This window comes from Amblyomma mixtum, chromosome 1 (genome assembly GCF_055824585.1).
Source record: "Amblyomma mixtum isolate Tamu chromosome 1, ASM5582458v1, whole genome shotgun sequence".
NCBI lineage: Eukaryota > Metazoa > Arthropoda > Arachnida > Ixodida > Ixodidae > Amblyomma > Amblyomma mixtum.
In genome coordinates this window covers 78,444,047-78,457,432 of record NC_143012.1, presented here as the reverse complement: position 1 = coordinate 78,457,432, position 13,386 = coordinate 78,444,047, and the positions used below count along the sequence as shown (strand labels likewise).

General features: G+C 49.5%; 1 protein-coding gene across 1 annotated transcript; it reads right to left on the bottom strand.

Annotated features, from left to right (window-relative positions):
* Positions 1-275: 275 nt before the first annotated feature.
* LOC149366867 (uncharacterized) lies at positions 276-13,010 on the bottom strand. Its single transcript, XM_089572081.1, has 8 exons — positions 12,774-13,010; positions 11,890-11,968; positions 8,974-9,059; positions 8,518-8,550; positions 7,698-7,799; positions 6,139-6,222; positions 5,335-5,385; positions 276-1,919 (listed from the first exon to the last, which is right to left on the bottom strand). Exons 1-8 carry the CDS (start codon positions 13,008-13,010, stop codon positions 276-278), a joined length of 2,316 nt encoding a protein of 771 aa, XP_089428207.1.
* Between the last annotated feature and the right edge of the window lie 376 nt (positions 13,011-13,386).

The following is a 13,386-nucleotide window of genomic DNA, read 5'->3' as shown; positions in this document are numbered from 1 at the left end:
ATATCGGCCTTGGGCAAGTTAATTCACGATCTTAAGCGTTAAATGAAGAGAAACGTAGCCAGCCCGAGCTACGAAGTGAAAGAGAAGAGTGGATATTTGATACCTACTCCGAAGCTTCGGTGGTTAGCGTACGAGCGCAGACGCAATCACAAAATACCGCACAGAAGAGAAAAAATAAAATGTCATCAAATAGTTTAGTATTATCGGGGGGGGGGGGGGGGGAATTCGTCGGAAAATGAGGTACGTTCACAAAAGCTTCTTCCAAAACAGAGGCCTCAGTTTCGTGTAAACGATGAGCTGCTGGCGTGCATCTTTTCTGTCTCCACCGAGAACGCGCCAGTGACCATCTCGGTAGTGTGCTCTTCGTCCGGCGACGCCTCGTGCTTCACGTCGTCGGCCTCCTTGACGACCTCGTCAGCTCCTCCAGTACCTGAAGCCCTCGCCTGCAGCGCGTCCGAGCACGGGTGTTCCTGGCGCTCTTCGGCAAGATGGACGCCGTTTTTCTTCCTGCTCTGGCGCCTGTCTTTCACCAGAACTGGGCCACGCAACGTCAACGGAGGCAGGACGCCTCGCGCAGCCACCACGTCGGGCTGTTCGTTGACTGGGCTTTGCGATTCGGACTCGCCCTTGCCGATATCGAAGCCTTCGGTTGCACGCTCCTCATGCGGTTCGTCGTCTTGGTCGGCTGCGATGACGGACGCAAGCTGCTCTGGGGCTCTTTCGGTCGTCGTTACAGGAGCACTGACTACCGCGGATTGACCTACGGCTGAGTGGTCCTTGTCGAGTGTGGCTGCACCGGCATCAAGACCAACGAATAAAACACGTTTTCGGTCTTCAGCATCATCCGTCAAGTTCACGTGGTCAGGTGCATCGCTGGGAACGCCTGGAACTCCCTGACCACTTCCTTTCTCCTGCTCCATCACTTCAGTGGTGACGGCCACCTCCCGTGATGGCAGCAGTGATGATTCGGGCCCTGGCCCAATTTCCACCGGTCTATGGCTTCCAGGAGCGTCGGTAACAGGGCCAGCGCTGGGAGCTTGTTCCTGTTCGAGGTCTCCCTGCCTGTGCTGCATCTGGATCTCTCCGGCAGCTTGAGCCGCAGGCTCCGCCCGCGCGTTGTTCGTAGGCTCGGCCAATGGTGGTTCTGGAGGGACACCGCTGCTGGCCTGGCGTTCCGAGCTGCCCCCATCCGGCATCGCAGGCAGCAACTGTGTCGACGCCTCTAGCCTCCTCTTCTCAAGGTACTCTTCGAAGTTGAACTCAGGGGACGATGGCGCCCCTTCCTTCTTACGCGACGTGCGGCTGGGTGTCGTTGAAGCCGTGCTGTTTGCCGTACTGCCGAGGGACTCCTCCACTTTCCCTGTACTCCCATGGCGCGCCGCTTTGCCGTGCGTCCTGTTCCTGGTACCGAAAAGCACCATCTGCATGGCGTCGAAGCTGGGCATGCCGCGACCTGGCTTCTTCGACGACCCCGCCGCGGTCTGTTTGCTGTCCTTGGCGTCTGCGGCGTCGTGACGCCAGACATAAGACACCGCGCCCTTGTTCGGAACGACTTGCAGGGGAGCCCCTTCTGCATCGTCGTCGTACACGTGACGCAAATGGCCCGCGGGCTCGAACCAATTCTCCAGCAGAGCTGGTTCTTGCGCTGACGGTCCTTGGATGTTGCCAGACGGCCGCGGTGGCTGCTTGCTTGACGGGCTGTCTCGTTCGGAGTGGTGCTTGGCTGAGGAGGCTTGGCTTGGCTGCTTGGAATGCCGGGAATCTTTGCGGCGCCAGGTGAAGCGGTCCCAGGTGCTTTGGTCCTCGGGCTGGGTGTAGGACGATTCCTGGCAGGATATCGCGTTGTCGGCTGCGGTTACCGGCGATTCTTCTTGAAAGGACGAAAGGTAGTTCACGTAGACGTTGAGAAGAATAAGGGCCTGCAAAAAGTGAAGGAATTCGATCATTGGACTAAGTAGTCTTCCTAGGTGCCGCCGTTGCAGAAAACGTCCTGTGGAGCAACACATGTTGTTAGGCTAGTTGGTAAGCCATGAGCTCAAAAGAACCAGCGCAAAATGACAACGGACAAGAATTAAGGAGGACGACACGAACAGAAGCGCTCAACTTTCAACTTTTTTCGGAGGAAACTCGTGCAACGTATATACCAGGTGTCCCAGCTAAATGTAACCAAGCTTTTAAAAAACACGGGATGCCCTAGCCGTCTGAAACCAACTGAAGGTTCTTTAGAGTCGCGTGACCTAGTGTGGTTTTTTTTTGTTTTTCAAAGTTATGTAATTATTTATGCTTAATTAGCTTACTTTTTAATTATTGGCTTGATGAACAAAGTGTCAATGGAAAAGTTGTAGATCGCTTTGAAAAACAGCTGACTGAAACATTTGCAGCAACGCACTATTTATGTAAAGTAGTTTTTTTACCGGCCTTTAGCCGTAATTCGGACAATAAAAAAAAGCTTCCACGTGACAACCGTGCCACTTCAACGTCGCAAGATGCACCATAGAGATTAAAATCCTGTTTTCCTGAAGTCCTCTCCTCGATGAGACTTTGGGTGCATATTGGGGCAGAGATGCGAGTGAGCAGCTGGTCACGTGATAACTGTCTTTTAAGGCCGTTAAATGAAGCTACGTAAATCGTACCGTGATGGAAACAGCACTACTAGCGGTATTTCGAGGCGATCTAAAATTTTTTCACTTACAGTTTTTTCTGAAGTCAATAATTAAAAAGGTAGCTAGTTAAGCTTAACTAAATTATTTAACTTTGAAGAATCAAAAAAATACTCGAGACTAGGCCAAGCGACTCTGAACAACCTTTAGTTGGTCTCACTGGACTAGGACACTTCTTCTTTTTTAAAAGGTTGGTTACATTTAGCTGGGACACCGGGTATATAGTTTCCTGTAAGGGACCATGGCGCAGAAGCAGAGCAAGATAAATGAGATAAGACCGTGACTCACGATATGCCCTTTTGCGCTGGTCCTTCTGAGATCATGTGGAGCAAGCTTCTTATTTTGGATCCCAATGTCGAGATAACGGACTACCATTTAGGCCATTACTCATACTAATAGTAGGCGTCATTTGTGGCATAGGGTGGCTGAGAATATAAGCAGACGCAGGGTAAAAATTTATGGGGGCACTTTGTTGACCTAATGTGCGGTGAGGCGAAAGCCTTAAGCGCGGTGTTGCTGCTTGTGTCACTGATGTGTGGATAAGACGTTAAGCTTCGCCTCTAAGAGTGGAAGGCAACAGCCTCTTGCAACGCTGGCAGAGAGTCCACAGAGAGTCCATCGCTCGTTCGGCTCTAAGCCTTGCTCGTCGGTAAAGTGGTTTTTGAGGAAAGGAAATGCATATGTCTCGCATATCTCGGTGGACACCTGAGCCTCGCCTTAACGGGAAGGGAGGAAGATGGGAGTGAACGAAGACACCGTGTTCACTAGACGCGCCTTTGTTCATTCCAAATCATCGAGCTGGCATGGCGGAGTGGTTAGCATGCTCGTTTCGCACTCCGGAGACCCTGGTTCGATTACTCTGCTCGACCAATTTCCTACTAGGTTTTATTTATTTTTCTGGTCTGATTAGAAAGGTTAACTAGGCTAATTGGTTATTTAAGGAATTAAGTAAACTCTGTCCCACTTACTTGGAGCATCACTATGCGATCCCTTTAATTGGTTGCATGGTTACTAGTCAAAGTGCAATTGGCCCCGTTTGAAATTCGGGCACTGTGACGTCAGGACCATTTCAATCAATTTAAAAGCGTCACATTTCTGTCGACAACTCCTGCTTACAACGATGAGGCAAGGCTTCCGCCTTGGTCCAAATTATCACTTGGTTGTCTAGAGCTGAATACATGGGACGGCTTCGGCGCGTCATTTACGGGGGTTTACAAGGACACCTATCCACATGTTGCTAGAAGTGCTGTTTCCTCGTCTTGGGTGGTTTCACGACAAGCGTGACGGGACGAGTCTTATTAATAGACAGAATTTAATGTAGCTTAATGCTTACTAGCGAGACCGGTAAAATGGCTCCTACTAATAAATCTGTTCCGTACTGTTGACTATGGGGGGAGTTGGGGCTTCTATCCCACCGCTGCCACCAGTTGTTGACGCTGCCACCCGTTGTTGGCGAAGATGGGTCGGTTCGGCGTCGTTGCTAGCTCGCTGCTGCTGCTGCTCGCTTGACGGAACCGTGGTCAAGCTTCGACACCCGTTCCCACCACCACCAGGACAGGAGTGCCGCCAAGTCGCCAGAGTTAAGTGATGGGAGGAAGATTACAAGAGGGTTTATTTACATCTTTTTACATCATGGTTAGAGACTGAAGTGAGGCTCCAAAAGAGGCTCCATGGGAGGCTAAGAGAGGCTTGAAGTGAGCTCAAAATGAGGCGAAGTGAGCTGCTCTGCCGCATTCGTTCTCGACATTTATACTGTTCGCCTTCCCTAAATTCCCTAGGTTGAGGACGCCCACGCCGGGGTGGGAGGGGCCCAGATCACAAACAACACAAACTTGTGCGCACAAACACACCACTGCACTTAGGGCCACGCCCCCGTCACATGTGGAGTCTGCGGGAAAGAAGGTTGTCGAGGTAGCGTTGACTGCGGTAGGTGATGGCCCCCGGCCAGCCGAAGGTTTCTGCGGGTCACCGACATCTGTTAAACATCAAATGCCACCCGCCGCTCGAGGCCGGACGCGAGGTCACGAAAACGCCGTAAGTGGTTCCTCGAGCTTGGGTCGGAGATGATGCCCGCCAGCTTGTCGCGGTGCTTGGCACACCAAAGAGCAACCCGAGACGAGGCCCTTTGTTCCCTGGCACGGTCTCAGCAAATGGGGAAGATAACGTTCGTCTCCCCGAGGCGACGGCGGCGTTCTACACGTGCAGCCACTTTGTGAAGGGGGTCTGGTTTTGTTCCTGTACTCCAACCGGGCAAACTCCGTAAATGAAGTCAGCTTTCACCTGGGTCCTCTCCGTGCGTGCGGTCCAAGGCGGCAGGCCCGAAAGTAATCACGCTGAAGTTGCCCGCAGCTATGCACAGTAGAAACAGGTGTGCTGGCGGCCACCCGGCGACTTGTTGACGTCGATCTTAATAGTACCAAATAATACTTATTCCCCTTTTGAGCTGACTGCTTCCTGTTCATAACACGTTTGCCTGCTATATCATAGCTTTGATTGGCCGACTCTGAAACGGTTGATTGTATTTCTTTCTATTCACATTACCGTATATTGCAGTAATTTATACACCTGTGTATATGACACACATTATTATCGCTGTCCGCCTTTCATGAGCGCAATGCGCAGGGGGTAGTGCGGGGAATTAAAAGGGAAAGCTGCAGAAGTCTTGAAAAGGTACCTTGACGACAGCCACCGCGGTGTAGCCCAGGGCGGCAAGGATGTAGCTCCACTGCAACGGTAATTAACATGCGATGCATGAGCGTAAGAAAGCGCACTGCTCAATCCAGCGCGAACACATACACGCCTTTGACAGTTCGAAAATAATCCCGTTTCTGAGGCTACGCCGACTAAATGACAGGCTGTATTAGTGCACCCGTTTACCTTAGTGACTGATGCACCTTCCCGAAGTAAGCCAACCAGCTATGGCTTTATGGGGGCTTAACGTCTCAAAGCGACTCAGGCTATGAGGGACGCCGTAGTGAAGGGCTCCGGAAATTTCGACCACGTGGGGTTCTTTAACATGCACTGTCGCGCATTACACGGGCCCCTAAAATTTTACCTCCATCGAAATTCGATCGCCGCGGCCGGGATCGAACCCGGGTATTTCGGGTCAGCAGCCGAGTGCCATAGGCACTGAGTCACCGCGACGGCTATGGAAGCTATCATATAGTTTTTTGTGGTGAGGCTTCAGAGGGTATGATAGCCTCAGCAAAAAAAAAAAAAAAAGCGGTTGGTCACCCAATTGAGTAAGTTTTCATTTGGCAGTGGTGGCACAACAAATATTCTGAAGATGCAGCTTTTCGGTGAAACGGATAAAACACGCCTATATTGGCCCCCTTGTTACGATAAATCAATAAGGCTGTGTGACGTCCTAGTAGACGTGCGGAGATGTGTGAAATTTTTTGGAACGTATATTCCTGCGCACTAAGCTTAAAATTCCGTCATGAAGGAGCCACACGGCAATGGCTGCAGTTGTACGTACCGGCGAAGCGGATGTGTCCCCTGGACTGGCGGTGGTCTGCGTCTCTCCATTGACATTGGTGGTCATGTCTCCGTGTGATGACGTCTGCAGAGAGAGAGATAGAGAGAGAGAGTGATCGGCGCAAAAGAAGAAACGTGCGAAGTGCAGAAAATCAGGTCGAGGTTTTTAGAAAAATGAAGGAACTATGTAGGAGGAGGAGGAGGAGGAAAAAGTTTACTTCACGCCTGTCCAAAGGTCACTCCAGGAAGGAGGGGGAGGATAAGGGTAATTAGAAGGAATCGGAATGAACCAATTTGTTTCCCTCGATCCAGTCATGAGGACGTATCCCGGGCGAGGAGATTTTAATGATCGGGTTGCTGTTATAGGATTCTATGGAATGCCATATAATTGGGTTTCCAGTAGTCTGCGCTGTATATTGCAAATGACTTTGCTGTTGTCGGTATGCAGGATTTTGATGTTAGTGGTCTGGTGCTTAATTACTAAATACGCTTCCGGTATGGCTTATATTAGCGCGTGAGTTTCTAGAGTGACTGTATTGGGAGGGTTGGAAAATGGTCCAACTGTGCTAGTGACTGGTTCTCGTTGTCCGGGTGCATAAATGCATACGCGTCTACCCCATATCAATGTCCCCGGTGCCGGTGGCGGAATACTACCCAAGTTGGCCTGCCCTAGACGGGCAGTCGCATGTGCCCGTCTTCCTTCGCACGCAGGACCTTTGACATATCAGACTGAGTGGCGCCCGTGTACATCGTTGTACATGTGATATCTATCCGGTGATGGTTCGCATATGCTTGATGTCCACCGTCATGAAGGTGTGGCGTCATGTATTTTGGCATGTTTGCACTGTTGGCTGAGGGCATTGGCTAACTGGTGTCAGGTTTCCGGGGGAGATGGGTGCTTAGTTCAGGGTGTCGCATCCTTGCTCCATACGAGACAAGCGCGCTACTTGCCTGTCTCTATTTTATTGTGTTAATTCGGCGAGATTGAGAAAGAGGCCAGTGTGTTGAAGTCGCTGATTTAAGGCGTACATAGGAAAGACCCAGAGAGGCCTTGTGAAGGGTGTTGGGTGAAAATTCGAGTTCTCTTCATACGAGGTGGTGTACAGGAGTCTGCTAAGTGAGGAGACCTAGGTGGCTCATCTGCCTCTTGGGTTGCTTCTCTGAGGATTTTGCGTCAGTTTTGCGCTCCCGGTCTACGACTCCGACGACGGATTTTCTGCGACACGAGGTCCTTAACGCTAACTGGTTAAAATTGCTGAGCGCTGTGCGACATCAACGCAAGTTAAGTAACCCCAGGTGGTGCATACACTCTCAATACGAATACGCCTGTGTGTGAGTAAAAAGGGAGGAAACTATCCTCAAGCGTACACTCTTTTCCGTATCAGTCCAAAGCGTTCGACCACTGATCATTTAGCGTGAACTTTGGGAAATTGTACTCTCTATGCCGTACTAATAGCAGAGTCATACACCTCTCTATCGTCTTACCAGAACGGGTGAATGCTGAACGAAATAGGCCCCATTTACATACAAAAAGCATTAGGATATCAAAGGACTACTCACCGGTGTACTCGGGAGGAACGTGTCGACACAGGAGGCGCACCAGATGAGGAGAGTGGTCAAGCCGTTCCACAGTATAAAGAGTCTGATGATCGAGCTGAGATTCTGCATCGCGGAGAAGGGATCGATTAATGTTGTCTTTACTGATTCTGTCTGCTCATACATGAGGGAATTTGCAAAACTCAAGGATGAACTGCCGCAAAAGCATGATATCTTTGAAGAGAATGGAGCAGTAGCAGTCCACTGCGGCAAAATAAGCGCCTATGTGGCTGTTAGTTGTTATTACAGGTTCATAACCCAACAGATAATTTTAACTTTATGAATTGCGCAGCTCATTTGGCTGAATACTTGGATGGCACACGCGTGGAACTTTGCCAAAGGGTATCTGAAAATTCCCCACAGCCCTCTTATCTCTGTGATACCATGCACATGGACGAGAAATAATGGTCGGCGAGGAATAGGCAAAGAAAAAAAGAGTATGGCATGCTACACTCGCGAAATGCACGCCGCGAGGGGGATGAAATACACGCGTACACTTACGAAGCTGGCCAAATCTTTAGGGGAATCCCCCAAGGTGGAATTGATTTGTAATAAGGGAGTAATTACTGATTGGCATCTACCCGAGCGAAGCCAAACGGCTACAAAGGAAAGCTATAGAGTTTTCTGAGAAACTTAGCAGTTAGACAAAAATTCGTCCTGGTCCGCGAACCCGGGACCACCGCTTCACCGGAGCAGTCACTCTACCAACTCAGCTACTTATGGTAGGGCGAGAGAAAATTGATCAATACATCGAAATGAGAAAAAGCTACATGTTTTCGCTTACTTGTTCTTCGTCATCCTTGTTTGGCCTTCGAACCTAGGAAAAGCAAAATAGCAAAAAGGACTCCTTTAGCATGCTCGCTGACAGAGGTATAAGAAATCTTGCAGCTCTGCTGCTGACACTGGTGATCGTTTTTTTTTTCTGAGCGCCATGAATTACTGCGTCTCCAGACGTCAGGAACCATCGAGCTTGGGACAGGAGTAGGGTAGAAATCAACAGAAAGTCCCGGGTGCATATCAATAGCAAGAACACCCTTAGCGGCACAGTACACTATGATAGCCGGACAAACTCGCGACCAGCATGAAACTCTCGCAGTTAAATTTTCGGCGAAACTACTACACCTTTATTGAAAATACTGAAACAAACACGGAGCTTTTAGTAAAGTGGTGCCTAGTTAACTTTCACGGGAACACGAAAGACAAGCTCGCTGTAGCTAAAGTTGCAATGTAAGGTACTCACGAAATAAAGGCTGAAAATTAGAATGACGTCACTCAGCGCATTCGTGGAGTGGGCTATGTCCAGGATTACTCTCATGGTCCAGTGATCTAGAAGATGCAAACAGAGAAAGTTCTCGTAGTGGAGTAAGGTATTCTCGGAAAAAAAAATGAATGAGACAAGGGGGAAAGTGTCAATATTTCATGTAGCTGAAAGCACATTGTGGGTACAGTTTTAAAAGCACAGTAACCCTGTTTGGTAAGAAAAAATCTGTTGTACCGCATCCTTTGCCACTGGGTAGATATTTCCATGCATGAGTTAGGGTACGGAGCTTTACTGCGTAGGGGGCTTTACTGCGTATTTGGCTAAGCCTCTTACACTATAAACTGGTAACGTCTCCTACCCTACTATGTAGGGTAGGCGGCCTTACTGCCGGGGTCAAGAAAAATGCACGTTTCAAGAATAAGTAAAGCATTTTAAAAAGTTCTAGGCCATCTTTTCCGCGAATTGTCAACATCTGGTCCTGTAGAATGTGCGAACTCCCAACGAATGGTTTAAAACCACTGCAGTGGCTCAGTGCTGTGAGTTGTGCTGCAGAGCATTGGAATTTGTCCCTGCGGCGGAAGCTGCGCGCAGATAGAGATAGTGTGAAAATTTTGGTGCACTGACGTATCCGTTAATGAAAAACTTTTCGCATATGAAAGGAGAAGTTAGTGCTGTCCATAAGCAACCGAAACAATGCTTGTGGCCGCACTGCAATGACGATTCCTAAAGCAAGTATTTTTGAAAAGAGCAGCAAGCGTAATGCAGATGATACGCCAGCAGTAGTAGGTTTCCGCACACTGTGAGACAGTCTGGCATAGGTGTCGCTGTCGGAAGAAAACCAAATGAGGAGAGGTGGTACAAGCAGTGCCCAAGTAAAAACATCATCCATGATGGCTTTGGAGTGGTGTGTTAACGCCGGGAATTCCTGTGTGGCTAATGATCGCGTCAGACCGGTAGGGTTTAGTCTGGAGTTGTTTGTCCTTGGCGCCAGACAAGTGAGAGCAGTCCGCCTAGCGTAGATTATTTTCGGCGTTAATGCAGTTCGTCTATGCTGGGTCTTAACACCGTGACAAGTCGCATGGAGTAAAAGCCGAAGCACACTCGAGACGCACAAATACACAGGTCTCTAGTAGTCGAGGAAGGTCGAGGGGGCGGGGGGGGGGGGGGGGGGATTTTATAGCTTGGGCAGGGACACCTGATCCCTGTCTCAGTATGGTACCATTTCTTGGAGGGTCGATGACCAAGCCAAACGTTACAATAAAACACAACAGAGGTTTGTTATTTTTTGAAGCAGGATGTCTCAAAAACATCTGAAAGGGGTTGCGAAACGTTTTCCGCAAATTTAGAACGACGTATGTATTACGATTCCTGACTTTTCATTCTACAGTATGCTATGATTAGTTTAATCGTCCGGATTGATGACAAAAACATGTCAGAAAAACACCTGAAAGTGGTTGTGAAATGTTTTCCGCAGATTGCTGACCCTGCTTTGATTAGTTTTATCGTCCGGATTGATTTAATAGTGACAAAAACATAATTTAAGTTACCCAACGAGCGTCCCCCTCCACTCTATCAAAACGTCATCTTAGTCAGCCAATCAAGAACTTCTGCCGTCGCACAAACATGGCGCCGTAGCGAGGCCTGTTGACCCATAGTTGACCGAGGTCGGAGCATCACAGCGTTTAGACTGCAGCGCCGTTGTGACATCGGCGGCGATAACAGCGACGGCGAAGACTGAGCCTGTTCAAGCACGAATTTCGCACTATAGGTGCATATGGCGCTCAGTTTTGTTTTGTACAACGTTTTAGTGGGGCACCTTCTCATTTAGTCTCGCTAATCCCCTTCGTCCACGGCGACGACTCGCGATAACAACGAACGATCGCAGGAACGGTACCGGTAGCAGAACATCGCTACAGTGGAGGCTGCGGCAACAGAGCACACGTTCTTACAGTGGGCACAATATGGCCGAAACTGTATCATTCCTGCGGAACCTCGTTTTACTTTTTCGTCTCTGCAGACGACGAGGAAGTACCCTAAACAAATGTAGCATAAAGCAATTCTGCCGACCAAATGGAATTTCTGAGCGAAATCTGAACTCGAAGAAATCGCCAGTTTAGCCGAGAGAAGCATTCTAAGGCGCGCGTTTAAAACCATACCATGTTTTTGCTTTATAAACTTTTAGCCGCCGTGACGGCTCAGCGGTTATGCCGCTCGGCTGCTGACCCGAAAGACGCGGACTCGATTCCCGCCACGGCGGGCGAACTTCGATGGAAGCGAAATTCTAGAGGCCCGTGTACTGTGCGATGTCAGAGCACGTCAAAGATCCCCAGATGGTCGAAATTTCCGGAGCCCTTCACTACGGCGTCCTTCATAGCCTGAGTCGCTTTGGGGCGTTAAACCCCTCCAAACCATAAAACTTCATAACTTTGGTATAAACCTGCTATTTAAGTACAAACCAAAGCAGAAGGTGTGTCTCTGTTTCTGAAGTCTTAAGCTCACGTAATTGTCTAACGCTGATGTTGGCAAGCGGCGTCGCAATGCCATTTTAGGAACGCAAAAAGGCTGGATTTCAAACGGGCATTATTGATTCTACATTCGACACTGCACCCAAATATTTAGGAATCGGCATGTAAAATGTTTACTCAAGCAATAAAAATTGCAATCGCGCAGGTCTATTTTTATTTGAATATACCCCTTTAAGCAACACATAAAGTACCAGAAAATTTTATGGATAAAAGAAACACACTACTTCGAAACGTCGTCTACTGTCGGTGCGTCTGTGCCGCTGTCGCAGAATCCAAAAAGGATGCAGCATGCGCGCAAGTAGCAATAGACTAGCCTTTCATCTTGAACTCCATTAACATGAGTCGGTGCACACAGCTATCTCTCGCTTACGTGACGGGCCGGGAAATCCCAAGAGCCTCGGGAGCCACGAGTTCGACGACCTTGCAAGCACTGAGGCGCAGTTCCACCCCTGCAAGGCGAGTAAGCGGATACTGCAGGGGTGCTCCTTGAGCACTACAAAGACGCCGAATAGTGGCGCTAGTGAAACGGCAAAAGCGTTAAGATTCAACATGACATACCATCCACGTTATACCAATCAGGGGTAAATCTGGTTCACATGCAAGCGACTGACCGAATTGAGAGGTTGAGCGGCTATTGTTTATTATTCGAATACGCCCGAGGTTGAGGGATCGTACTCCGTTCACGCTGTACTACAGGAGACTAGCTCTACGGTACTTTACAGCGGCCAAAAAGAAAGCCGCACGGTTCGGTTACGATATATTCATCATCATCATCAGCCCGACTACGGCCGATACAGGGCAAAGGCCTCTTCCATGTCTATCCAATTAACCCTGTCCTCCGCCAGTTGCGGCCACTCCATCCCCACAAACTTCTTAACCTCGTCCGCCCACCTAAGTTTCTGCCGCCCCCTGCTACGCTTGCCTTCTCGTGGAATCCACTCAAGGACCACCGGTTATCTTGCCTTCGCATTACATATGCCCTGCCCAAGCCCATTTCTTCGTCTTATTTTCGACTACAATCCGCGTTTGTTTGCGACAAACAAACGCTTTCCGATCTCTTAACGCTACACCTATCATTTTCTTTCCATAACTCGCTGCGTTATCCTGAACTTAAGCCTAACCCTATTCGTTAGCCTCCACATTCTGTCCATAGGTGAGTACCGGTAAGATATATTAGACCGCATTAATCCCGGAGAAAAACCTTCACGGAGCTATAGCAGCAGTAGAAACACACACTGCCCATTAGGCACTCACGAAGCAGGCTGTGGTGACCAGGGCAACCTTGAGCTGTTCGCGGAAGTGTTCCAGCATCTCACGGCGCGCCTCGTCCGACGGCCGTCGGGTGCGGTCGCCCGAGGGCCGGTGGTGCTTCCGCGCCACGTCGGTCCACGTCGAGGTCGACTGGTCCCGTCCCGGCATGCGCTGCTGCTGCTGCTGCTGGACGAGCTGCACTGTTCCCGGCTGGTCCCGGTGGCGACCCGATTGCCACATCATTGCGCAGCAGAATGCGAGCCTTTTCTGTGGGCTATCGGCCGTTCGTGTGCTGCCGTTCGCTGCCTCTTTCTTCTTCTTATGCTTCGCACGCGCTCCTCGTGCAACGGATTTCTTTGTCGTTTTCGAGGCATGAATGGAATAGCTGGGTTGAAATGGAACAGCGTTTTTTTAAGATAACAGCATATGCTTCTGTTGCTAGTATTGATCTCTGTACTGTTATCAGTATGCAGGTCCACATTTGTTTCCTTCATGAGCATTGGGTGTATGTGGTTGGTTGGTTGGTTGGTTGGTTGGTTTATTGGGTTTAACGTCCCAAAGCGACTGAGCCTATGAGAGACGCCGTAGTGAAGGGCTCCGGAAATTTCGACCACCT